The 26,362-nt window shown below is 34.5% G+C and overlaps 1 protein-coding gene across 2 annotated transcripts in view; it reads left to right on the top strand.

The window, feature by feature from the left end:
* The window catches only part of diaph2 (diaphanous-related formin 2), a 519,741-nt gene that overhangs the window by 180,289 nt on the left and 313,090 nt on the right, over nt 1-26,362 (top strand). For both annotated transcript variants that reach the window (XM_059345604.1, XM_059345603.1), the window contains exons 14-17: nt 1,674-1,790; nt 9,330-9,448; nt 12,727-12,791; nt 14,957-15,061. In XM_059345604.1, the coding sequence (XP_059201587.1) occupies nt 1,674-1,790; nt 9,330-9,448; nt 12,727-12,791; nt 14,957-15,061 (406 nt within the window). The remainder of the gene's footprint in view (nt 1-1,673; nt 1,791-9,329; nt 9,449-12,726; nt 12,792-14,956; nt 15,062-26,362) is intronic.

Genomic DNA, 26,362 nt, shown 5'->3' with positions numbered 1-26,362 from the left:
TTATGATGGTAATCAGGTTTTCATCTCTGCAAGCTTAACAGGGTACTGTCTCCTTAGTCTCCATTTTTTTCTGCATGTGTGTGCATATTTGAGAGGCTTATTCCACTTTTTCAAACAAGATGAGTATCCACGGGGAAATCCTCCTTTCTCCAGCAAACAAATTAAACAGGCTCCAAATCATTCATTTTCCTGGATTATGTGCTTCTTGGCAACACTTTTAGAGCTCTAATATAAGTTTGGGAAACACAAATTAAATTATTTCTAAATGACCTTGTATTACAAATGTATCATTTCCATAGAAATTTAAAATGTCTTTCAATGTATGTGCATATTTTCTCCTATATACTGTCTGTCATCTTGTCCTTGCATTGTCTTTGATTTGATCATTTCAATATCAAACATTTGCTGTTTCTTTAAATAGACAGCATCACTAAGATAAACATTTAAAAAAATGCATGTCATATATGATATCTGAGGATGGGAGGAAAAAAAGAAAGACAGTTTGATTTAACATCTGTTTTAGATGTCAAAGCCATCACTGCTTCCTCCTGGGGAAAGCAAACATAAGACATATAATCAATATCTTTTGCAAATTTAATGACATGAATTTTTGCTCTTGAGTGCATGCCAGTTTCAATCTGAGAGCTGAAATACACTTTTGCCCTGCGAATGATCTGCTCCCCATCATTCTTGCCTTTAACATTCAAACCAGTGAGTTTTTCATGTAATTAATTTCCTCTATTCTGAAAGGTTTGGAGTGACAGGTAAACCAGAGGGAGCGTTCTTTATTACCTCAACTTAGCTGTTTACACTGTTTTAGCTCCCAAGAGAGAAAATGGATAAGAGGAATCACTTCTCCGTTTGCTTTTGCACAATGATGCCTGTCAGAAAACCTGAGATGAGGAACTGGGGAGAATAAATAAGTAGTTATAAACAAAACCAGAACCATTAGATATGTAAATATTTACAAGGAGGTGAATGCACCAGAATAATGAAGTCAATTTGTGTGCACTGAATTAACTTGGAAACCTTAAAACAGGGGTGTCAAACTCAAATACACAGTCGGCCAAAATTTTAAACTTGGACAAAGTCGCGGGCCAACATTGATATTTATTGGAAAAAATGGACCTAAACAAGTTCAAACGAAACGGAACAAGCAAAGCTTGATATAACTTAATATTGCAAATATTCAATATCGAATATCAAATAAAACAAACAAACACATCAATGGCATTCATTTCTTCAATAAAATTTAAATAAAAATCAAATGTCCCTATATTTTATATGCGGCCTTCTTTAAATTTAAATTTAACAGTAATCTTTTTCCACAGGCTAAAAATAAATGTAAGAATAAAATAACAATAATAAACCAAATGACTGATAATAATATCCTTCAATGAATGTGCAACCATTCAAGCCTTGGACTAGCAAGAAAAAGTGCATAAAGAGAAACTTTAATTGTTGCTCAGTTTGCTCCACACTGATCTACTGTGTTCAAGCCAAAACACCAGCAGAGCATTCTGGGATTTGTAGTATTATATTTTGGCATTTCCTCGCGGGCCAAATATAATTATACTGCGGGCAAAATTTGGCCCACGGGCCAGAGCTTGACACCTCTGCCTTAAAAGTAACGTTATCATGAAGTTGTTTTCCTTAACTCTGCTCTCCTGTACTGATATGAATGAAGTTTACCATCTCCTGTCCAACATGGTGAAAGACACGGGTTCAGAGGCCTACTTCCTGTCAATACTGCAGCATCTCTTGCTCATCAGGAATGACTATTACATCAGGTAAGTTGTGTTTTTTTTTTACATACCACTGGCCTTTTATTGACTGAGGACCTCATGATGCTCTTCTGTCTATGCTTGGATAGTCTCGGCTTTGTTTGTTTTGTGTTTGTTTTTACCAGTGGATATGAAACATCTCACACAGAGGCTCTCTGGACATATTTGTTTATTACTTTCAGGTGGTCGTTTTTGCCTCTGTGGGTCTTTTTTGTTTGTTTTTGACAACATAAAAGTAAAAGCCAGGTTGAGAACTAGTTTTGTGTGTTTATCCTCCCAAAAGTAAAAAAAAAAAGAATATTCATGTTTGAAAGGCAAACCTAAACTACTTTCATATTACTGCAACTTTTTGCAACTTTTGCAACTGTTGCCTCTGAAAGCAACACCTACAAGTTAACTTGACTCTTTTATTTGTTGATTAAATTGAAACGTTGAGATGAAATGAAATATGCATTTCCGAACACATCCTGGTTAATATCGTGTTACCATTTTACAATATATGCCAGCAATTATCAATTTCTCTGTATTTTTGTATCAGAATTGAATCATACTACGTCTTGGGGTCTGTCATCTGCGAGACAAACAATGCTTTGTTGCAAAGTCTTTTTTTATTTTATTTTTTTTACCAATAGTAGTAGCTAGCAGGCTCTGGCTAGCAGCCACAAAACCTTTTTGGCAACCCAACCTCAAATGTGAAAGATTTGATTTCCTGCTCAAGTATTCAGTTTCACTGAGAAACAGTCATAGTACTTCATTTAACTGGGACTTTAAGTACAGTTTTTGGGTGGAGAAAAGTATTCTTACAGTCAGATGAAACATAGAACATGAAATATCTTGTACACCATGCAGGGATCATATAAAAAAAACCGTAGATGAGGTATGTATAGTATTCTGTATTTTGGCATTGTTAAGTGATTTTAAATGGTTGGGTTCACCATCTACTTTGCCTTTGAATAGCAAATATGTCATTCACTGGGCAGGAAAGCTGCCATTCCTCCAAATGGAGTGACACTGATGAATTCACTGCTGTGTCAGACCTTTTTGCAGAAATAAGACTTTAAAAAAAAAAGAAAGTTGGAAGATGAAGGGAGGATGTGAGGAAGAAGATGAATTTACCATAGACAAGTTGCTGTTCCCTTGGAGTTATGAATAATGTATTCCACATCTATTCGTAGGAAGTGAGAAATAGAATTCACATTAACCAGCTAGTACAGCCACGTCCACCTCGGCTCTGCTGTCCATGTTCCCCTCTGTGAGCCAGCAATGAGCAGGGATCAGTACCAGCCAGTGCTCATAAAATAAATAAATAATAATAATAGCACAAAAAAACTGATGGTCTTTTTAAAGATATGTTTTTGAAATATCTTTTCCTCCCACCTCCATCACAAATGCAAGGACAAACCCACACATGTGCGCACACAGACATTAACACGAGGAATTCATTCTGACTGAGGCATTTTATTCCCCATACATCACGGTGTGTGCTGTGAGGATGATGGAGGCTGCAGAGCTACAGTACATGCAGCTATTGCCAATAGAAACTAGAAAGTCTCTTTTCACTATTCGCCCTGAATGTTACCATGTTTTCATGTTGTGATTAGATTGGGTGAATGTGAAATATAAGTAGTTCTATTTCACAATAGTAGAAGTAATATCATAGTATATGTAGTATATTTTGTAAACTTGAAACAAAAAAACATACATATATATGTGTATATATATACACGTATATATACGTATATATATGTATATATATGTATAAATATATGTATATATGTATATATATGTGTATACATATACATACACACATCTATTTATGTATGTATATATGTGTGTATATATATATATATGTATATATGTATGTATGTATATATGTATATATATGTATGTATATATATATATATATATGTATATATATGTATGTATATATGTATATATATGTATGCATATATATGTATATATATGTATGTGTATATATGTATATATATGTATATATATGTATGTGTATATATGTACATATATGTATGTATAAAAATATGTATGTGTATATATATATATACATATCTGTATATATATGTATATATATACATATATATATACATATATATGTGTGTGTGTGTGTGTATATATATATATATATATATATATATATATATATATATATATACATACATATATATATATGTATGTATATATATATATATATTCCCCATACATCACGGTGTGTGCTGTGAGGATGTGTGTATATATATATATATATATATATATATATATATATATATATATATATATATATATATATATATATATATATATACATACATATATATATATGTATGTATATATATATATATTCCCCATACATCACGGTGTGTGCTGTGAGGATGATGGAGGCTGCAGAGCTACAGTACATGCAGCTATTGCCAATAGAAACTAGAAAGTCTCTTTTCACTATTCACCCTGAATGTTACCATGTTTTCATGTTGTGATTAAATTGGGTGAATGTGAAATATAAGTAGTTCTATTTCACAATAGTAGAAGAAATATCATAGTATGTGTATAATATTTTGTAAACTTGAAACAAAAAAAACATACATATATATGTATATATATGTGTGTGTGTGTATATATATATATATATACATATATATGTATATATATGTATATGTATATGTACATATATATATACACGTATATATATATATATACACGTATTTATATATGTATATATGTATATATATGTATACATGTATATATACGTATATATGTATATATGTGTATATATGTTTATATATGTATGTATGTATATATATGTATGTATATATGTGTATATATGTATATATATGTATGTATATATATGTGTATATATGTATATGTATGTATATATGTATATATATATATATATATGTATATATATATATATATACACATACATATATATATACACATACATATATATATGTATATATGGAAAAATATATGGAAAAATATTAGAACACCCTTGTTTTCTTTGTTTGGAGAAATATAATAAGAACAACAAAAATAGCTCATAAGAGTTTAGTTTAAGAGCTGATCTCTAGACATTTTCTATGGTTTTCTTGATAATAACCAAAATCATTATCAAGAAAACCATGGATAGATATTTTTGGGCTATTTTTGTTGTTATCATTATATTTGTCCAAACAAATGTATCTTGAGTTGTACTAGGCATTAAAATGAACAAGAAACTGAAGAAAACAAGGGTGATCTAATATTTTTTTCCATGACTGTATATAATGCAGTGAGTGATGCTTTTGGGTGATTTAGAAATGTTAGCTTTTTATTACTTTTTTAATTTATTCTTCATTTAAATGGTCAGCAATTGACTGACAATGAACATTCAGTAATGGTGTTTATTTATCTATTTTATTTCTGTTTAGTCAGTCAGACGAGCCATGAATTATGATCAAGAAACAGATTTTTCAGATTCTTCCAACACCAATGGAGCACAAATGACCTATCTTGCAATAAGAAAAAAAAATAAGAAAAGTGAAAATTAATTAGTGCATTTGTACTGTGATTCAAATACAAATTATAATGGTATTTATAGCCTTCCAAAAAGTTTTGTGCAAATCGGGGCCAGTAGTTTTTCATGCTAACATAACATGGAATAAAAATAGCTAGGTCAGAGAATGTGTCTTATATTTATGGATCTGGTTGAAATGGTTTAATGGTGGCAGTCTCAGGTAAGTTGTAATGTGTGACAGACTTTGGCTTTATGTTCAAAGGAAAGCATGCATGCTCCTAATATTCCATCTAAAATAAAGGATTATGTTGTTTTTAATCGTGGTATTTATTGGAATTGATGGGACACGTGTTACACTCAAAAAAATAACTTGTTCCCAGAACGTATTAAAATTATGGAAATAATTTCCACCTAAATAAAATGCTTTAATTTAGCGAGAAACAGTTTTGTTAAGTGAACAAAATGTAAATATGTTGGGTCAACATGATGTATTTGCGTTATTGTTAATTAATGACCAGGGGTCAGTCTAACTAGATTTGTAAGGGTAATTGTAACATACTAACATAATTTTCTTGGGCCATTTAAAAGTGTATGACATTATTAAGAGTAACTTTATTTAATAGGGTAGTTACAACTACTTTTTAAAATAGTGAAGTACATGAATTAATTGTGCTCAGCCAACAAAACAAAGTTAGGTTGAAGTGGTTTAGCCTAAAAGATTACCTTTATCATATGAAAATGAACATAATTATTCAGGAAATAAGTATTATATTCAGCAATTTAACTAGGTTGTTTTAACATAAAGTCTTCTAGTAAATTTTAAAGTGTTGCATTTTATGCTAAAACTACATGTTTTAAAACTGTTCAACCACAAAACATCATTTTATTTACTAGAAGCTACATGTTAGCCTAAGGAGAAGGTAACAGACACCCAGTTTGCTTTTTTTGTTTGTACCTTGATTTGTGTGTTAAGTAATAATCAACATTAAAGGATAATTAATTGAATAATGTAACAAGCATTCTAATAATAAGAAGGTCTACAGTGGGCAAACGGTTTAAATGTTCTGTCTACTGTCATTCCTCCTAACACAACATTAGTTGTTGCTTCTCCCTCTGGGGCTTGGGTTTATTTTTGATAATTAATCTCTCACTGCAAGCCTAATGAATGGGAGCACATCAAACCCACCCAGTAAATATAGAGCAGATCTGCTCTTTTGGAGCCTCGTGATATGGGGATTACACTGGTTATGTGGAGCAGAGCTGGATCAAGTGGCTGGGGCTGTGCTGAACTGCAAGCTATCATCGGAAGAAATGAAGGTGCCAGAGTAAAAGAAGAGGTGGGGAATGATGCAGCCGGGGACATATGCTAGCTTCTGGAGCCCAGCCCTGCCCACTGTGGAGGGGCCTGACAGTTCTGGGTCACTCTCTGCGTCTCTAGTTATCTCCACCCAGCCCCTATCTGCTCGCTGGTGGCAGAGGATGGAGGACGGAGGGAAAATAGGGCGGCTTATTGAGATAATAATGTGGTGTACATTGGTGACAGTTGTAAGCCGAGTGCCACAGTGCTTAAGCCATGCAGGGCGATGTGTGAGCTTTCACCAGCTTGTTCCAATCATGAGTGGGCGAATCCGCCAGCTCAAGCTTAATGTATGGCATTTCATGCTTTCAAAACAGTGCACCTAAATGCTGATTTATTCTTATTTCCTTTGGCTCAGAATTTTGTGTTCTTTCATATTTCTGTTCATAACGTGATATGGCCTGTCCACCCACAAGGTACCAACAGAACATAGCCTTTGAATTTTATGGGCAACAGTTAAGAGTCAAAGCCTCAGAAATAAACTTCCAATTCCATTTAATGCTGATAATAACAAGTTGCTGTTCATCATGTTCCTTTTCCTTAGACACATACTTAGATATATGTGCTTTTTCTTTGGTTTTACACAAAATTAACCCACCTGACAACACACACTTTGCTCACAGCTCTACCTGCTCAACTCAATTATTACATTTAAGTAACATTCATGTTCCTTCCTTTAATGCTTTCATGCAGAGCCTTCAGACAGGCAGGCTTTGATCATGCTTTGAGTTCCTTATCTGCATCAACGATTTCGTAAAATCTTCTCTGAATCTCTGAAATTCCAATTATTGTCACAGGAATCTATCGGACAATCTGGGGAATCTAAAAGGGCAGTGTTAGCTGTCATCCTACTGATGTACACTGATGTGCTAAAACAGGAATTTGCAAAGAAACCATTGTTTTCGAAGACAGGAAAAGAATATCTGTAAATTAAAGAAATACCAGCTGCCACGGGGAAGATATTTGGAGTGTTGTACTGCATATTTGTGCTCTGGGACTCGTAGAAGATCATAGCCTCTACTCTGTTCGCACAAGAAAACTGTTATTTAAAAAGGAGATAAAAGAAGTTGATGTGATTATTAAAACAAAAGGCTGTCCCATAGCCAGCTGCTGGTACTGTATTTCTCCTACTATTAAATAATTGTCTGATCCATGACTCTGAGCTTATCAGTTCCTTTGATAAATGCTCTTTTTGCCAGTTGTGCATTGCAAAACAATAACATTAAACTCATGCGTCTACGCTGCAGAAAATGTAGGTGGAAACACCAGTAGTAGGTTGAAACATGTTGCAACATGGGCGGAAATTGCAGAATTTCCATGTCTTAAACATTCTCCCCACGAGGGCCTCTGCTTCTGCAACCAGGGAGCATGGACATTACTGACTTTAAATATCCTGCAATAATAACTAGCACCAAGCAGACTGGCTTAGAAGAAAACCTTAATGAAAACAAATGCTGTAATTAGAATCCAAAAAGAATTGAGTCTTAATGGCATTGGTTTCAATGAAATCTTATCAATTCCTATCAGATCTTTCCATGGGAAGTTAAGATGAGGAATTATGGAAATATTCCAAATTGGAAACTTTCCATAGAAACTACAGATTTTTTTTAACTGGAAATTGGGAGTTTTTTAAACAAACATAAATATAAACATTTTGTTTTGTCATAAGCAGACATCCATGAAAATTATTACAATTAAAAAACACAACATTTCAACAGATTTATTTGTAAGTAAACTTACAAGTAAACTTGTGCATGTGCTATGTGCATGTGATTGAGGAAGAGCAGATATTCAAGTGTACTTGCATGTAATCTGGTTGTTTTAGTCAAGATTATGCTAAAATATATTTTCCACAATTATATTTAAGTTTCCTGCTAAGAGCTGACATTCCTGTTAATTCCCATAAATTCCTGTTAATTCCCATGTAAAGTTTTCAACTTTGAAAATCCCCTTAATTTCAATGCTAAACAATTCAAATCTCCCCTTCCAGTTCAAAATAAATGGAGTTTGAGTCTTTAAAGAGAATAAAAAAAAATGCTGTGTCTTTTACAAAGTTAACCACCAACTTCTGGTCAATGTCATGCTTAGAAAATAATTATTTCTCAGTTTGGAGCTCAGCTTAAGCTGCCATTGTATTTGCTAAATGTCACTTGCAATTAAAGTTGATAATGTTACTGAGAAAAGGTCACATACCAACCTGTGTGGTGGAATGGGACTCTCCGGCTGATTCAGACACCCTGCTCGACAACACCGAGCTCTCACTCACACTCCTAACTGGCTGACATGTTTTCCTGGTCATTGTGCTTTCAATTACACACATTACACTGATTAGATTTACATTTCAGTTTTTATGGTTGCTCTAATTGGCAAAGATGATTGCAAATTAGGCAAGAGGGCAAGCGTAGCCTTGGCTACCGTCTGTCACCTTGAAATGGACGGACTAACACGGACCTGGGTTCTGCGTGCCCATTAATCTGCTAATTTCATGATCGGGGTGAAGCAAGTGATCAAATTTAATAGGGTGCCTATTTTCTCCAGCAGCACCCTTTCTGACATGGCATTTTGTGACCTCTAGCTTGGATAAGGGAATAATTTGTGGTTAATTAGCCTTGTAGAGTTTGTGTCAGTCATATTTTTCTGTGGCTTGTCTAATTGTTCTGTTTTATGTTCTCTGACCCCTCAGGCCTCAGTATTACAAGGTGATAGAAGAATGTGTGTCCCAGGTAGTCCTGCATCGCAATGGGATGGACCCTGACTTCGGCTACAGCAAAAGATTGGACGTGGACTTCACCCATCTGATTGGTATTTTATGAATTCCTTCATATTCCCTCACTAATTAGGTCTAAAGTAGTCATGAATGTGCAATAAAAGTCCCCGAGATGTGTAGTTAAGATCCTTAAAACCTTAAAATTATCTTGAAGATCCAGTTTTTTCCCCCTTTTTAAAGTCTGTGCTGCTGGAGGCATATCACTGATGTGGCTAAAAATGTTTTGATAGCTAGCAGTTATTCTCATTATCCTCGCAGATCCCCCTGAGATTCTTCTGACAAACACCTGCAGTGGCTTGACATATAAGACAGGGTCATCTAATTACTGATAAATAATACATTATATCTGTTTAAATGATCCGGCAAGTTCAGAATCCTTTTAAATAGCGCTCTCCTCGGTTTCTGAGTTGTGGGCTGTGTTTCTGGAATCATAGAGAAAACATCTATTTGCACTGCATTAGTAATTGAGAAGTTTTTTCAAACAGAGAAAATAAAAAAATAACACCACTTTGTTTCTCTCGGTCGTGTCACTAACAGTTCTGTGACTTGCCAACAAAGGGTCATTAAAAGTTTCTGAAGCTATCCACAGAGGACTGAGGCAGCGCTGAATAAGTTTTCTCACCGACTTTACTGAGATTTAATCAGTTGATAAAAAAAATAAAACTTTAAAGGATGTTTTGTTAAATTCACACAAATGACAAAGATGCCACATCCACATGGCTTATTGAACGGTGCCTTTCCACCCCTTTTCTTCTTTTTTTTCACATTCAAATTTGTGAATGTGACAATTATATTGCAGAGGAAATATGTGTTGCGTGACGTGTGATCTAACAATAATTTACACTTACAACTTGCACATGCGCTATCCTTCAGATCCACATGGTAGTTGCAAATTAGGGGATTTACGATTTACACACAAAAAAATACAACAAAAAAAGAAAAAGAAAAATTTAAGAGAAAATTAACCAAAAGTGCAAACATGCTAATTTAGTTCTGTACTTCAGTATCGAGCTGATTTCTCTCACACACCTCTTAGCCTCAGGTAACAGCTCATAGTTTAAAGGTAGCAATTCCTGCAGAGTGACACTCCTGTTAGTGAGAGTAAAATTTAGAGGAGAAAATGGGAAAAGATTAGCACATATTCATGGGCTAAGAGTTGCTCAATATGACTGATTTCGGCGGTTATTGAACAAACAATCCTTCCCTTGTCCTTTTTTCACAAGGTCGACACAGCTGTTGCATCAGGCACCAAGCCTGCTTATTTTATACTTTATGTCTTTCTTTTTTCCCCCCAAAGGAGACATTTTTATTTTATTATTTTATTATTGTATTTATTTTGGAACGGATTCACCCTGGAAATCAAATATACCTGTTTTTCATCTTACATATGGTTCTGTTTATCAATATAGATATGCATTTTTAGTTCCTTTATTAAACTGATCCCAACAAGGTCTGTGCATTATCTTGAATAACTGGATTGTGATTACTGGTAGGAGACATTGCTGTTTCCAGGAATCTGCTGTCAGATGTATATTTTTTGGGCCTGAGCACAATAAATCACAAGTGACATCTTATTCCTTTATATTTGAGAAAAGACAGACATCTCTACAGCCATCTCCACACTCTGCAGCTCATCAGCTCTTTATTATACAACCTGTTATGGGAGACATATACATCCAGTGCTAAACACATTTATTAGATCACTGGTTTATGCCACAGCTGTCCTGAATTACAAGCATTAGTAATTACCAAAATCATTTTTTTTAATGTTTCTGTAATGGTTAGTACACCAGTGAATAGAAGCTCTTTAACCAAAATGATCATTTTAATGCTTAAATATTAAATTATTGTTATCCATGAATTTTTAAATGTAAAAACTGTAAAAAAAAATAGTATAGCACATGGTTGAATGTTATGCTTGAGAAGCCCAGTGAGCCGGCTCAAATCTGGGTATAAAAAGGTGAATTCAGTTTGTTATTTGCCAAATAAATAACAATAGTATTTTAGTTTTAAACAAGCTTGTGAAATATTTCTAAAATATTGGTAACATTTTACAATAACCATCATTTAATGGTAAACAGATAGTTTATTAATGTTTAATCATCATTTATAAACCATTTATAGGCCTTTTAGAATGGTAAATACATAATTTATTAATGTTTAACTAGCTACATAATTTATAAATGACAAATAATTGGTATATTAATGTAAGTTTATAGTTACTTTACCATTAACAAACAATTACATTATTATTAATAGGGTGTCCTGTGTTGCATTTAACTTGTTCTGACCATATTTCCTGTCACACTTTTGATATATCTTATGGAGTTGCAAACAAAAAGGCAAATGCTTATTTATGTTTTTATTATTATTCATTTGTTACTTAAAAACAAAACTGAAAAATAATTTGTTGTTAAACAGCTCTATTAATGTCACAATTTTACAATAACCATCATTTATAAATGGTAAACAGATAGTTTATTAATGTTTAATCATCATTTATAAACTGTATATAGACTATTTAGAATGGTAAATACATGATTTATAAATGTTTAACTAACTTCATCATTTATAAATGACAAATAGATGGTTTATTAATGTAAGTTTACAGTTACTTTACCATTAAAAACAATTGCATTATAATTAATAATTTATTAATAGTTTTAGTTGCACTCATTTTAACATTTTAACACCATATTAAATATGTTAATGATTTTGAAATGATTTATATACCTTCAAGAAATTGGTTGAAAACAATTAAAAATTAAAATTATATAGCACTTTGTAAATGGTAAATAAATGGTCTATAAACCATCTATAAACACTACTTAGTTGGTTATTGTAAAGTGTTACCCAATTTTGATATATGTTGTAGAGATGCAAAGGAAAAGTCAAATTTATGTTTCTGTAAGCAGAAAATGTGTCTAGTTTATTTATTTTAAAATAAGAAATATTATGAACATAAATACCATAAACGGCCAATGTAACATATATATGTCACATCACAGATCTTTGACATTTAGGGGTAGTATTTTTCATTTAAAACATCATAAATGTGTTCTATGTGGTCCACTTGGTCTGTGGTATATCCCCCATAATGTTCCTTTAAACATATTTTGGTCTGGGTTCTTATGGGTTAAAGCCCATCTGAAGTTATTAACATCCCATGGATCTAACAGAGCTTTTCTCAACGATTCCCGATCATATTAGCACTAATATACTCTGGGACCCAGGTCTAATTGTAACTCTCACATAAGGACCTAATGATGCACATCGTTCCCCTGAAGTATCTTGTGATTGTCTTATCTTGCAGATCAGTGCGTGGATAAAGCCAAAGTTGAAGAGAGTGAGCAGAAGGCTGCCGAGTTCTCCAAAAAGGTGAGACATTAATCACTTCAACAGCTCCCCTTGCTTGGCCGGCTCCCATCAGGAAAGTTTTTTCCTCCCAGACAAGCTATTGATTCTCCATGCCCTGATCGATACCTGGGTGTGACGCTACATGATCCGTATCAGCATTACAAGAATCAATGCCGATGTTCTGATGTATACTTATTTGTGCACAGTGCCGGGATGGAGTTAAGTTATGTTCCAGCTCTATTAATACAGCAGCTGGCTCTTTAAGAGCTTATCTCTTCATCTGACAAACCATTTGGTAACACTTTCTATGAAGACTACATCTATAGTGCATTATGAGCGCATTCATAGTGAATTATAATGCTCATTATAATCAATCATAATGTATTATGACTGCATTCATAAACACATATAAAGCTTCATGATGCACTATATCAACAGTTATAAATATAGCTTATGATGACTTATAAAATAAAATTTTACTGTATAAATAAGTTTTTCCATCAAAAGAAACACTGTTCTGCCATATAATTGACAAGAAAATACTTTATAAATTCCACATAAATTAAAGATTTTACCATAAAATATTACAGTATATTTATGTTAGAGATATGGTGTTTCGTATATTTAACATTGAGAAAAAGTATTTTTTTACAAAAGAGAAATGCAAAAATTACAGTGACACTTTTATCTCTATATATTTAATATTAATACATATTACAGTGCATTTAACATTGGAGTAATGTATTTTTCAAAAAATAAAACTGTAAAAAATACAGTTTTGGCTGATATATACCTTTACAGTGTTTCATTGTTACTAAAACTGAATTAACCCATTTATCATTTTACGGTCACTGTAAAATCTACAGACATTTTGGTAACACTTTCTATGAAGACTACATCTATAGTGCATTATGAGCGCATTCATAGTGAATTATAATGCTCATTATAATCAATCATAATGCATTATGACTGCATTCATAAACACATATAAAGCTTCATGATGCACTATATCAACAGTTATAAATATAGCTTATAATGACTTATAAATCCAAGTGTCTTATGAGTGCTCTTGACTGGTTATAAACTACAGGCTGACTGATGAGGCTTATAATACATTACAACTACTCATACCCCTCTATACACACACCTCAACAATCAATTGTTATAAGGACTCATAGGATGCCATAAGTATAAATAATGACTTATGATGCAGCATAGCTTCTTTTAAATGCATGAAAATGTGTTACACTTTACTTAACGCCAACAATGAAACATCATGATTAGCTATACTGCATTATAGATGCGTCTATATGAACCTCACTTTACTTAAAGCATGCATTGATCATTTATTTATACTTATGGCATCCTATGAGTCCTTATAACAATTGATTGTTGAGGTGTGTGTATAGAGGGGTATGAGTAGTTGTAATGTATTATAAGCCTCATCAGTCAGCCTGTAGTTTATAACCAGTCAAGAGCACTCATAAGACACTTTGATTTATAAGTCATTATAAGCTATATTTATAACTGTTGATATAGTGCATCATGAAGCTTTATATGTGTTTATGAGTGCAGTCATAATGCATTATGATTGATTATAATGAGCATTATAATTCACTATGAATGCGCTCATAATGCACTATAGATGTAGTCTTCATAGAAAGTGTTACCAACCAGGGTAATTTCTATTACATTTATTAATTATTTGCTTGATTGATTAGTGCATTGTTGTCCACTTAAAATTAAATAGCTGCAGAATTAAAAACCTTACCTCCAGCATATTTTCTATGACATTTAAGTGCACCTTAAGAAGCCTACCTACCACTGTCTGCCACCACAAAGGGGGTCCTGAATGTTTTTTTCTTAAGAGTCCTGTCCCACCAGTCCACCGAGCACCCTGCTGGGTCAGTGAAATCATTGTAGTGACATGGCTTGGTTTTTTGCAAAGGTTATATCCATCAACATACATGAAAGCCAGGCCTGAAACAAAGACAAAGGACAGCAGAGCTCTAGGGCCACCAGAGCTATGAATAGAAATCGGTCAGAGAGTGTAAGACGACATGTTTTGGTGTCTGTTGATGTGCCCCGCGGATATTCTCTGGAGACAATGTGCCGCTCACCAACCTGCCTGTGTGTTATATGCACGTGTTTGTTATATGCACGCACTTGTGTCTCTTTTCTTGCAGTTTGATGAGGAGTTCAGCGCGCGGCAGGAGGCCCAGGCTGAGTCTCAGAAGAAGGAAGAGAGAATCACAGAATTGGAGGGAAAGATCCAGGCCCTGGAGTCTCAGGTAAACCCATAAAGAGAAATCCCACTGCTCTGCAAAACTGTGTTCCATTCCCCCCGAGATCTTTTATATTGTATGTTTTCCAAAAAAAAAAAGCACAGGGAAGAAGAGAGTAGAAATTCTGATGTCCGGAAGCTCTTTTAATCATATTTTCTGTAGAAAACATCTCATGCGGTCTCATACAGACTTAGAAAAGTTTATCTTAAGATCATTCCAACGAGAAGTAATGGCCCCACTAGAAAAAGGGCTGATTTGGTCAGAAGGATACCTTTCCACCTCACTTACAGATGCGCTGCTTCTGTAAGTGGGAGTTATCATCCATGCAAGAACATTTGATTTAATAAAGGGTCAATCTCCTTCTTAAGTTGTAGCTCTTTATATGGGCGAATTGCTCTATTGAAGCTTTTCCTATGTAATTCTATCATCACAGAGATGGATTACATTTCTTCTCTTGGCCTCCACATCATTTCTTCCCGGGCAAAACCCTCCATTTTAAGCACAGAAAATGACTGCTATTTCCCCCTTAACCCAATTTCAAATACTTTAGTGCTGCCTTGGGACAAAAGGGCAGTTTGCTTTCCTGCTTAGGGAATTTAATATAAACCAGCATTGAAAGATGGTATAGCTACATTTATATCAGAGATTGCTTTTTCTTTCAAACATTCATCTCTGGTTGCTCAGGTCGGCACTCCCCGTCTGATAAACTACACCTGCATATGTGCTCCAAGCATCACTTGGAGACTTCTCAGTTGTAACATAATGTTACTTCAGGCTACTAGCAATCATTCCTTAGTCCAGTAGTTCTCAACCTTTTTGAGTTGCGACCCCCAATTTAACATGCATGTTGTCCGCGACCCCCGCTCACTGAACAGAATTTCACACACAAGTTCAGATCACCCAAAAAATTAACAAAATGAGCAAAAAACGGAAACAAAATGACCAAAAAAGACACAAATTGACCACAAAATGATCAAAAAAGACACAAAATGACCAGAAAAGACACAAAATGACCAAAAGAAGACACAAAATGACCAAAAAAGACACAAATTAACCACAAAATTATCAAAAAAATACACAAAATGACCAAAAAAGACACAAAATGACGAAAAAAAGACAAAAAATGACCAAACAAAGGAAACAAAATGACCAAAAAAGACACAAATTGACCACAAAATGATCAAAAAAAGACACAAAATGACCAAAAAAGACACAAAATGACCAAAAGAAGACACAAAATTACCAAAAAAGACACAAATTAACCACAAAATTATCAAAAAAAGACACAAAATGACCAAAAAAGACACAAAATGACGAAAAAAGGAAACAAAATGACCAAAAAAGACACAATTTGACCACAAAATGATCAAAAAAAGACACAAAATGACCAAAAAAAGACACAAAATGACAAAAAAAAAACAACACAAAATGACCAAAAAAAAAGACATTAAATGACCAAAAAGACTAAAACACATTAACACATGAACACTTCAACACAGTGGAGACAGAGCTGACTTCCAAAATGATTTGTCGACCCCCAGAAATCATCTCGCGACCCCAATTGGGCTCCCGACCCCAAGGTTGAGAACAGCTGGCTTAGTCCGCAACAAATACTGTTATGTAGTAGGAGCTTTGGCTTTTGTTCTGGCCAAAGTCACTCTGTGTTGTTTCTCCTAACTTCTCTTAGTGCTGCCACCACTTGTTACCTGCATTTGTACCCAAACTAGTCCACCACTCACCCAGTTCCTGATGAATTCCTGCCTATTTTAACCAAACCTCAGAATGTTAAGCTCCTCTCCATCCTTTCCTCCCCTGCTCTCTCCATCTTCCTCCCTCTGTCAGAAACGAATGCATCAGGCTGTTATGTGTTACCTTTGCTTGCCCTCTTTCCCTTGTTGGAACTTTTTATGTTGTGTTTCCAAGTGTTTTCTTCTCCATAACACACCTTCCCCCCGCCTTCCCCTGGCAGGCCTCTGTCTTTTGAAGACTGACTGACTGTGGTGCATTAACAGGTAGTGTAGAGCAGCGAAGCCCTGGAGAGTGGAGCCCTCTCTTCCTCTGTTTGTCTGAATGCTCCTTCAAAGAGCCGTTACTGCTGGAGAGTTGCACATCAACACACATTAACCTCAGCAGGGAACCATGTAATTTGTTTGGCACGAACTTGCATGAATGTGGCCATAAGGACTTTAGAATATCCCCTATGCATCTTGACAGAACATAAATAAAGTATATCCACAATAGGGGTTGCACTATAGAGCACACATAAACTACTCTGAATGTGCATCCATTTAATCTGTTCAGATTTATGGAAAGTGCACTTAATTTTCACCTGCCTCACATCAATTCAGACTTAATTAGTTGATTTTTGGGGCTGTAAAGGGCTTAAAGCTGGGGTAGGCAGTTTTATAGACAGGCAGAAATGTGAAAATATAGCCACACTGTAAAAAATGTTTGTAGAAATAACAGTAAAACACTGTAAAATACATCAGAAATAGGGCGTAAAATGAAAAATCACCGTATTAGACACTTTTAATTACCGTAAATCAAAGAATAGCACAAAACTTTTACTTTTACTGTCATAAACTGGAAGAAACACACAGTTTTGCTGTAAAAATATAACATTTTCATGCAAAATTTATGGAGAAATACCATGATCTGTGAATGAATGACACAATAACCCTAAAAAATAACAGGATTATTCAGTCTAAATGACATTTTTTGCTGATATTTACATTTAAATTTAGAATAGAAAACCCACTCACTGTAATTTTTACGGTGAGGTTCTGGCAACCACAGCTGCCGGTATTTTTCCGTAAATTATTTTTTACAGTGCATGCTACTGGAGCTTTCCCCTCTTAGTCCGCTCAGTTCTTTAATAATTACCATCATGTTTTCTTTGCAAACTTGTGAGATAACATACTGTGATTCAAGGCTCTAGACTGTCTTTTTGTTACTTCTGTCTTCCTTTTTTGCGTCGAATATTTTGATCAATGGTTAAAGTCATTTTTCATGGAAAAATTTCAGAAAATGCTGCTTTCAGCCTCTTGAAAATTGAGTTTTATGTCACATCAGAATTAATATCTTTGGGTTTTGGACAGACAAAGACAGTTAAAGACATCACAAACTTGAATTACATTTTTCACAATTTTCTGATTTTATAGAATAAACAAAATCATTTCTTGATCTTAAATGAAAATAATGAATAAATGTTGCCCTAGTATAGGCAGTTGTTACCAATGCTTGAATAGCAAGTTTTTCTGCAGGATTTTCTGCCATTGAAACAAGCTTTCACTGTCTGAAGGGACAGGCAGAGCATCTGCATTTAAATATTGTTTTTCTAAAGCCTCAAAAACAGAGCCAAGAAGAGGTGAACAAGTCTATTTTTCTCTCAAACCACTTGAATGACAATATTATGAAAGGTTATTATAGAACGTTTGGCCAATGACAGCAAAAGAAAATACAGGCCTACCCCAGCTTTAATCAGAAAAAAGTTCTGTTCAGTTTAGAGCTATTATGGGTCTCTTATTCCAAAGCAATTGTTTATAGACCATTCAGTTACTTCAAGCAATGAACACAACAACAGTGTCATTCTCTCAGAAGGTTGTGATTCTGCTGCTTTATGAAGACTAAGGCTGAAAGGCTGTGTTTTGCAACCTAATTCACGTTTGACACAGCGTCGTAGAAGGCCATTAACTGTGAGAGCACAGAACCTTTCAATCGACTTGAGGACACGCTTTCGGTTTGTCCATCAAAGCTGCTGCGCTATCAGTGTCGTTTTGCTGAATATGAATGAAGTGGGAGCTAACCCTAACCTTTCATCTCCTAGACAGAATTCTTGTCAGATATTAAAACACATGCATGCCTGAGTCGCTTCTCTTCACCTTGTTTGTGAACCAACACATTTAATGAGAGTCTTTGTCTGGGAACTTTGGCATTTTAACAAGCAGCCTGTTTGATGTGTCTGTTTGATTATCCCCCAATTGAGTTGAGTGGAGGTTCTGCCTGTAAACATCAACAAAGGACACAGAAATCACAACAAGTGGAAATCATCCACCCTCCTCTAAACCTTTGCTTGCAACCATTCAAGGCAAAAAAAAGGGAAGCTATTCATTGAATTGGCTCTGGATGTGATGAATAATGTAGAACTGCAGTGGTACATTGGAGCACTCTGCGCCATCCCATTAATAGGTTTTAACAACCTGGCGGTCTTGTAGCTGACCCGGCTTTGCCCCAAGAGGAGCTGGGGGTGTAGTGGACCACTTTCTCTCTCTTTTTCTGCCAGGCTGCCTTCCGCCCTGGCTGATTACAGAATTTGACTCAACTGATAATGACAGCGGAACTAACAATGGAGTCACTATCATAATGTGTGCTTTGCTGTTATGAGATAGAGCCATAAAATGTGTCAAATTCACTGTCGTTCAAATTTGTTAAACATGCATTTTTTATATTAACAGTTCTACAGAAAATGTTAGTAAAAAAAATGGTAATACATACAATGACCAAAAAAGGAAACAAAATGACCAAAAAAGACACAAATTGACCACAAAATGATAAAAAAAAGACACAAAATGACCAAAAAAGACACAAATTAACCACAAAATTATCAAAAACAGACAGAAAATGACCAAAAGAAGACACAAAATGACCAAAAAAGACACAAATTAACCACAAAATTATCAAAAAAAGACACAAAATGACCAAAAAAGACACAAAATGATAAAAAAGACATAAAATGACCAAAAAAGGAAACAAAATGACCAAAAAAGATACAAATTGACCACAAAATGATCAAAAAAAGACACAAAATGACCAAAGAAGACACAAAATGACCAAAAAAGACACAAATTAACCACAAAATTATCAAAAAAAGACACAAAATGACCAAAAAAGACACAAAATGACGGAAAAAAGACATAAAATGACCAAAAAAGACACAAATTGACCAAAAAAAGGAAACAAAATGACCAAAAAATACACAAATTGACCAAAAAAAGGAAACTGATAATGACAGCGGAACTAACAATGGAGTCACTATCATAATGTGTGCTTTGCTGTTATGAGATAGAGCCATAAAATGTGTCAAATTCACTCAATTCAAAATCAATCACAGTCATTCAAATTTGTTAAACATGCATTTTTTATATTAACAGTTCTACAGAAAATGTTAGTAAAAAGTAAAAGGGTAACGCTTTATAATAAGGTCCTTGTAATAACCATTAATTAACAAGTAATAAGGCATTGTTCTCGCTTTAGATCCGGTAGTTGCAAAAAGCATAGTTAACTTTGAGTCGTGACCCCCAATTTAACATGCATGTTGTCCCTCGCTCACTGAACAGAATCTCACACGCACAGTTCAGATCACCCAAAAAAGACACAAATTGTTAAACATGCATTTTTATATTAACAGTTCTACAGAAAATGTTAGTAAAAAGGGTAACGCTTTATATTAAGGTCCTTGTAATAACCATTAATTAGGCATTGTTCTCGCTTTAGATCCAGTAGTTGCAAAAAGCATAGTTAACTTATAGTTAACTTATAATAGATGAGCAATAAAGTATATTTTAATATCAATAAGCAAACAAAATAAGATGAATAAAGGCATGGCAAAGACATAATGGGTGGGTCATGGGTGTTTGTAATGCCATTATTAACACTTACATAAGCTTATAAACACACAATAATGTTAATAAGCATCTTGTAAGGACTTACTAGGGCCTTATTACTTGTTAATTAATGGTTATTACAAGGACCTTAATATAAAGAGCGTGATTTTACGGCACTTTACCTGCTGAAAAACCTTATGTGTGTCCTTTAAAGTGACAGTTCACCCCAAATCAAAAATACACATTTTACTCTGACCTTTAGTGCTTGTCATCAGGATAGACTGTTTGAAAATATTGCTTTCAGGTTGCTGTGGAATGCGCTCCCCTTTTGGCAAGGTTGCACAGCGTGAGTTGCCGAGTGTTGGAGACATTGGCCGTAGCATCAAAGTGCCATCTTGTTCCATTATATTCAGCTGAAGGTAGACGTCTCTACAGCTGAGACCTCACACACTCGGCAGCTAACACCACAACAATCCTCACTGATAAATGGCTCTACAGGGGTCAACGCCAGCTGTGGCTTCATGGCCCCGGGGCCACACAGAGTTGCCCTGTGGCCACCAAAACCCCTGTAAGTGGTCTTCTGTGGCCACCTAATTTTATCAGGCATCTCTTGAGAATGTGACGGGAGGATGTAGCATCCTGTTAGGTCAATGGCCATTGTTTTTTATATGTTTGGGCCTTTTTTCCAGTTTGTTTTATGTTGGAGAGTAGTGATAGCTGAGAGACTTTGTCTACAGTCTTGATGCCACCCACTTCTGGTATAGGTGGAGCCGGTTCATTGTAGTATACTATACTATACTATACTATACTATATACTATACTATATACCAGTAGTTCTCAACCTTTTTGAGTTGTGACCCCCAATTTAACATGCATGTTGTCCGTGACCCCCGCACACTGAACAGAATCTCACATGCACAGTTCAGATCATACAACAAAAAGAAACAAAATGAGCAAAAAAAGGGAACAGAATTACCAAAAAAGACACTAAATGACCAAAAGAGACACAAAATGACCAAAAAAGACTCAAAATGACCAAAAAAAGACACAAAATGACCAAAAAAAGACACAAAATGACAAAAAAAGGACACAGAATGACCAAAAAAGACGCAACGTTACCAAAAGAGACACAAAATGACCAAAAAAGAATCAAAATGAGCAAAAAAAGACACAAAATGAACAAAAAAAGACACAAAATGACCCAAAAAGACTCAAAATGACCAAAAAAGACACAAATTGACCACAAAATGATCAAAAAAAGACACAAAATTACCAAAAAAGACACAAAATGACCAAGAAGACACTAAATGACCAAAAGAGACACACAATGACCCCAAAAAAGAAACAAAATGACCAAAAAAAAAGACTCAAAATGACTAAAAATTAAAAATATTTTAAATATTTAGTAAATATTTTTTACCTCTTTTCATGAATGATTGTGACAATGTTATTTATTCTGGACAGGTAGAGTGTAAATCTTCTCAAAACTTTACTTATGAATCTATTTTTTGTGACTACTGATACATTTGAATAGGAATCAACAGAGGATTGTGTCTGATTATTCCAACTTTATGGGCGACATCGTATGTAAAAAAGTTTGCATATCATCTCACAAAAATGTAATTTGGCCATTTTTGGTCTCCCATAGGTGCAGTGCTTAAAAATCTTAGCGTCTATCCCTGTATGAATATTTGATTTTGGAGTGAACTGTCCCTTTAAATATCTGAAGGCTTCTAACTTTTAATCCCTAAGGATGAAAGATAAAACAAACCTTGTCTTTCCTTTAAATATTGCACTTTACTGCCTTTTTCAAAAAATTCTTTCAAAATGAAAGTTCTTTTTAAGTCACCCCGCCAAAAAATTCCCCATCTCTTTTTCCATTACAGATATTAAATATTTAGTTTTCTACAGTCCATAGTAAGAGGTATTCTGTAGGAATGGCTCCATGAAAATATTGCATTTCATCTGTGGAGGAATACGTTCCCATTCTCTTTCTGCTGGCAAGGTCACACAGAGTGAAATATCAAAGCAAATGGGTACATTTCTCAAACGAAGACTGCGGAGTGAAATCAATGCCCATCACACATCTAAGAGTGTTAAGTTGAAATGTATTTTGCGATGCCAAAAAAGAAGAAAAGGGAAATGGAAAAGGGGTTTTGAAGGTGCACCAACTGTCAGTGATGCTGTGCCTTGTTCCTTTCATGCTGCAGTCAGTGCTCTACACTGATGCTCTTTTGAAGGTAGATTACATCTTGTTTAAGGTGTAAAAGTACAGTACACTCTGCCTTTTGCACATCAAATAGCTCATTCAGACAAAATGGGGATATAACACTGTATTTGTCATTAACTGTGTAAGGGACATCCTCTTTCCTCGCCTCTTTTTCTGCCTTTTTCTGTGTTTGGTGTGAGTACTGTACCTGTTCTAGTGCACTAGTGTTCTTCTTCTTCTCTGTCTATCTAACCCACCCTCATTTGTGCCTCTCTGTTGCCCTCTGTGTGTCTGTTGTGTTCCCATGGTGTGTGTCTGCACAGTTAACTATTGAGAAAGACAAGCTCAAAGAGGCTCAGAGACTCATCAGGGAATCTGAAGCCAAGGTGGGTGTCCTCTCTGCATGTGCGGCCCTTGACAAAATCACACATTTAATCACCTTCAAATCCAAGTTACAGTATATATTGAATGAATTGGATTATGGTGCTTCAAATCAAGTGTTGTTTGAACTGATCTTGACCAAAAAAGACACAAATTGACCACAAAATGATCAAAAAAAGACACAAAATTACCAAAAAAAGACATTCAAGTGACCAAAAAGACTAAAAGACATGAACACTTTAACACAGTGGAAACAAAATGACCAAAAAAGACACAAAATGACCAGAAAAGACACAGAATGACCAAGAAGACACTAAATGACCAAAAGAGACACAAAATGACCAAAAAAGACACAAATTGACCACAAAATGATCAAAAAAAGACACAAAATGACCAAAAAAAGACACAAAATGACAAAAAAAAGACACAAAATGACCAAAAAAGACACAAAATGACCCAAAAAGACACAAATTGACCCAAAAAGACACAAATTGACCAAAAAAAGACACAAAATGACCAAAAAAGACACAAAATGACTAAAAAAGACACAAATTGACCACAAAATGATCAAAAAAAGACACAAAATGACCAAAAAAAGACACAAAATGACCAAAAAAAGACATTAAGTGACCAAAAAGACTAAAACACATGTGTTCCCATGGTGTGTGTCTGAACAGTTAACTATTGAGAAAGACGAGCTCAAAGAGGCTCAGAGACTCATCAGGGAATCTGAAGCCAAGGTGGGTGTCCTCTCTGCATGTGCGGCCCTTGACAAAATCACACATTTAATCACCTTCAAATCCAAAGTTATATATTGAATGAATTGGATTATGGTGCTTCAAATCAAGTGTTTATTGAACTGATCTTTTGTCCAATGCCTTGGCATGAGTGCCCTACTCCATATTGTGCACCACATTTTGAATCTCCCTTTTGAATCTCCTTTTAAGTCAAATTACTGTGAAGTAACATCCATGGCCTCTAATCTTTATTTATTTATTTATTATTTAACTCCCCAAACTGAAATTCACTTTTACTGAATTGATACTTAATTGAGTTCTTTGTCTCTTTAAATCACTAATCCTCCAAAACAGATGACATGCTTTAAAGACCTTTATTCCATTAAGATAAACAGACTGGTTTTAACTACACACATTTCCTGCTTGTTTAATGCAATTTTCATAAGTAAACACTTTGTGATTGAATTCCTATATCAGAGATGAGATTGGGGCATAGATTTAATCACATAGTGTTCGGAGTTAATTACCTGCCATGCTGACCTCCCAATTGAGTCCAGAAGACTATGAATCCAAATTGGATGGGTTAGATTTCATATTAGCCCTGTTTCCTGCTTTATACACAGCTCCAGATGGGCTCAGCAAAAGTAACATCAGCCAAAAAGCATCAAATACTTTTGCAAGCTGGCAAGAAACACAAAATAAAAACATGCTGGATAATAGACCTATTAGAACTCAATACATAACATAGGAAAAAAATGTATATATATACATTTTTAATTACATTTCTGTGTGTCTCTATAGATCGTTGTGTATTTTGTCTAACATAATCATGGTTACTTACATATTCCATTCAAACAATATTCAGCATGTACTATTTAGACTATAGACTGAAAAAGAATGGACTTAGCATGTCCACTGCGCTTTTATGTGTCTGCTACTTTTTTATTTAGTCATTTTCTTTAGTCTGCAGCCAGGTAAACAGGTAGATTAGGTCTCTAACCTTACATTAATGTATGTTATTAATGAGATATAAAAGCATCCCTGTTTGCTCAGCACCATTGAATTGTATGTTCAGGATAAAGGTTTTCTGCCTGGAAATTATTGGGAAAACATCGTGATTTTTAATATACTTTTTTTTCTGCAACCCTGACTCCAAAAAAGTGAATAAAACTGGTAGAGGTACATGAAGTTGATATGCTAAAACTTATAACTAGGGTTGTCAATAGATAAAAAATATCTAATTCATCTAATATTTTAAAATGAATTAATCAAGATTAACCTGGCTGCTGCAGGTTTTGTGGATTCCATTACGTGACAGCAGCCCCCCACAAAGGAAGTAAGCAAAAAAAATGCGTTAATTGCACATTAATAAAAAAAATTAACGCGTTATGTACTTCAAAATTAATTGCAGCAACTAACGTATTAATTTTGACAGCCCTGCTTCAAACATATTGTCGTTGGACAGTTTTCAATTGAATATGTGTCAAAAGGGTCTATCATAATGTTTTATTTACATTTTACACAGTGACCCAACTTATTTGAAATCAGGGTTGTAGTTCAGACACTTGAATCTTTAGCACATATTGTAGGTGTTTCATACAAAACATGGGTAACCCTTCCTTTTACAGTCCGGTATTTACCAGGTAAATATCAGGTAACTACAAGGTAAATAAGTGGTAGTTACAGGTAAATATGTGATCATTTTTGAGTAAATACCTGGTAAGTACCAGGTAAATATATAAGTTATTATCACCATAACAAAGTCACATATAGACACATTCAGTGGGTTTATTGTCTACAATATGCAATTGCAGGATATCTCCCAGGTAATTATTGGGTAAATACCGGGTAGATGTCAGGAAAATATCTAGTAAATATCAGGTAACTTGTTGGTATTACCAGATAAATATAGAATTTAAATACTGGTAATTACCTGGTAAGTACTTGTAATTACATTTAATTATCTGTTATTACTGAAATACATCTTATTACCAGGTATTTACCTGGTAATTACCGGACTGTAAAAGGAAGGGTTACCAAAACATGTAGTGGCTATTCAATTATAATGCAAAACATAAAGCCTGCCGTTTATTTAAGCATAAAATGGCTGTTATCAAGGCGAAAATACACAATAATAATAATAATAATAATAATACATATTATTATACACTTTACAAACAATGCACCTGTTTTTTTATTAGATCTTTGTTTCGGTATGTGAGGAAGAAGAAGCTAGTAGCAGTGGTTTTGGATCTCGAGGGTTCTGTGAAACACTGGGTTTATTACTGGCTGGATCAGAGAGAGAGAGAGGGAGACTCCGAGGACCCTCAGTATGGAAACAACTGCGCTCTAATTTAGCAGCTAATTTGCTTCCATT

The sequence above is a fragment of the Centropristis striata genome, chromosome 12 (genome assembly GCF_030273125.1).
Source record: "Centropristis striata isolate RG_2023a ecotype Rhode Island chromosome 12, C.striata_1.0, whole genome shotgun sequence".
NCBI classification, from domain to species: Eukaryota; Metazoa; Chordata; class Actinopteri; order Perciformes; family Serranidae; genus Centropristis; species Centropristis striata.
Note: the sequence above shows the minus strand (reverse complement) of the source record. Positions and strands in the feature narration are given on the sequence as shown.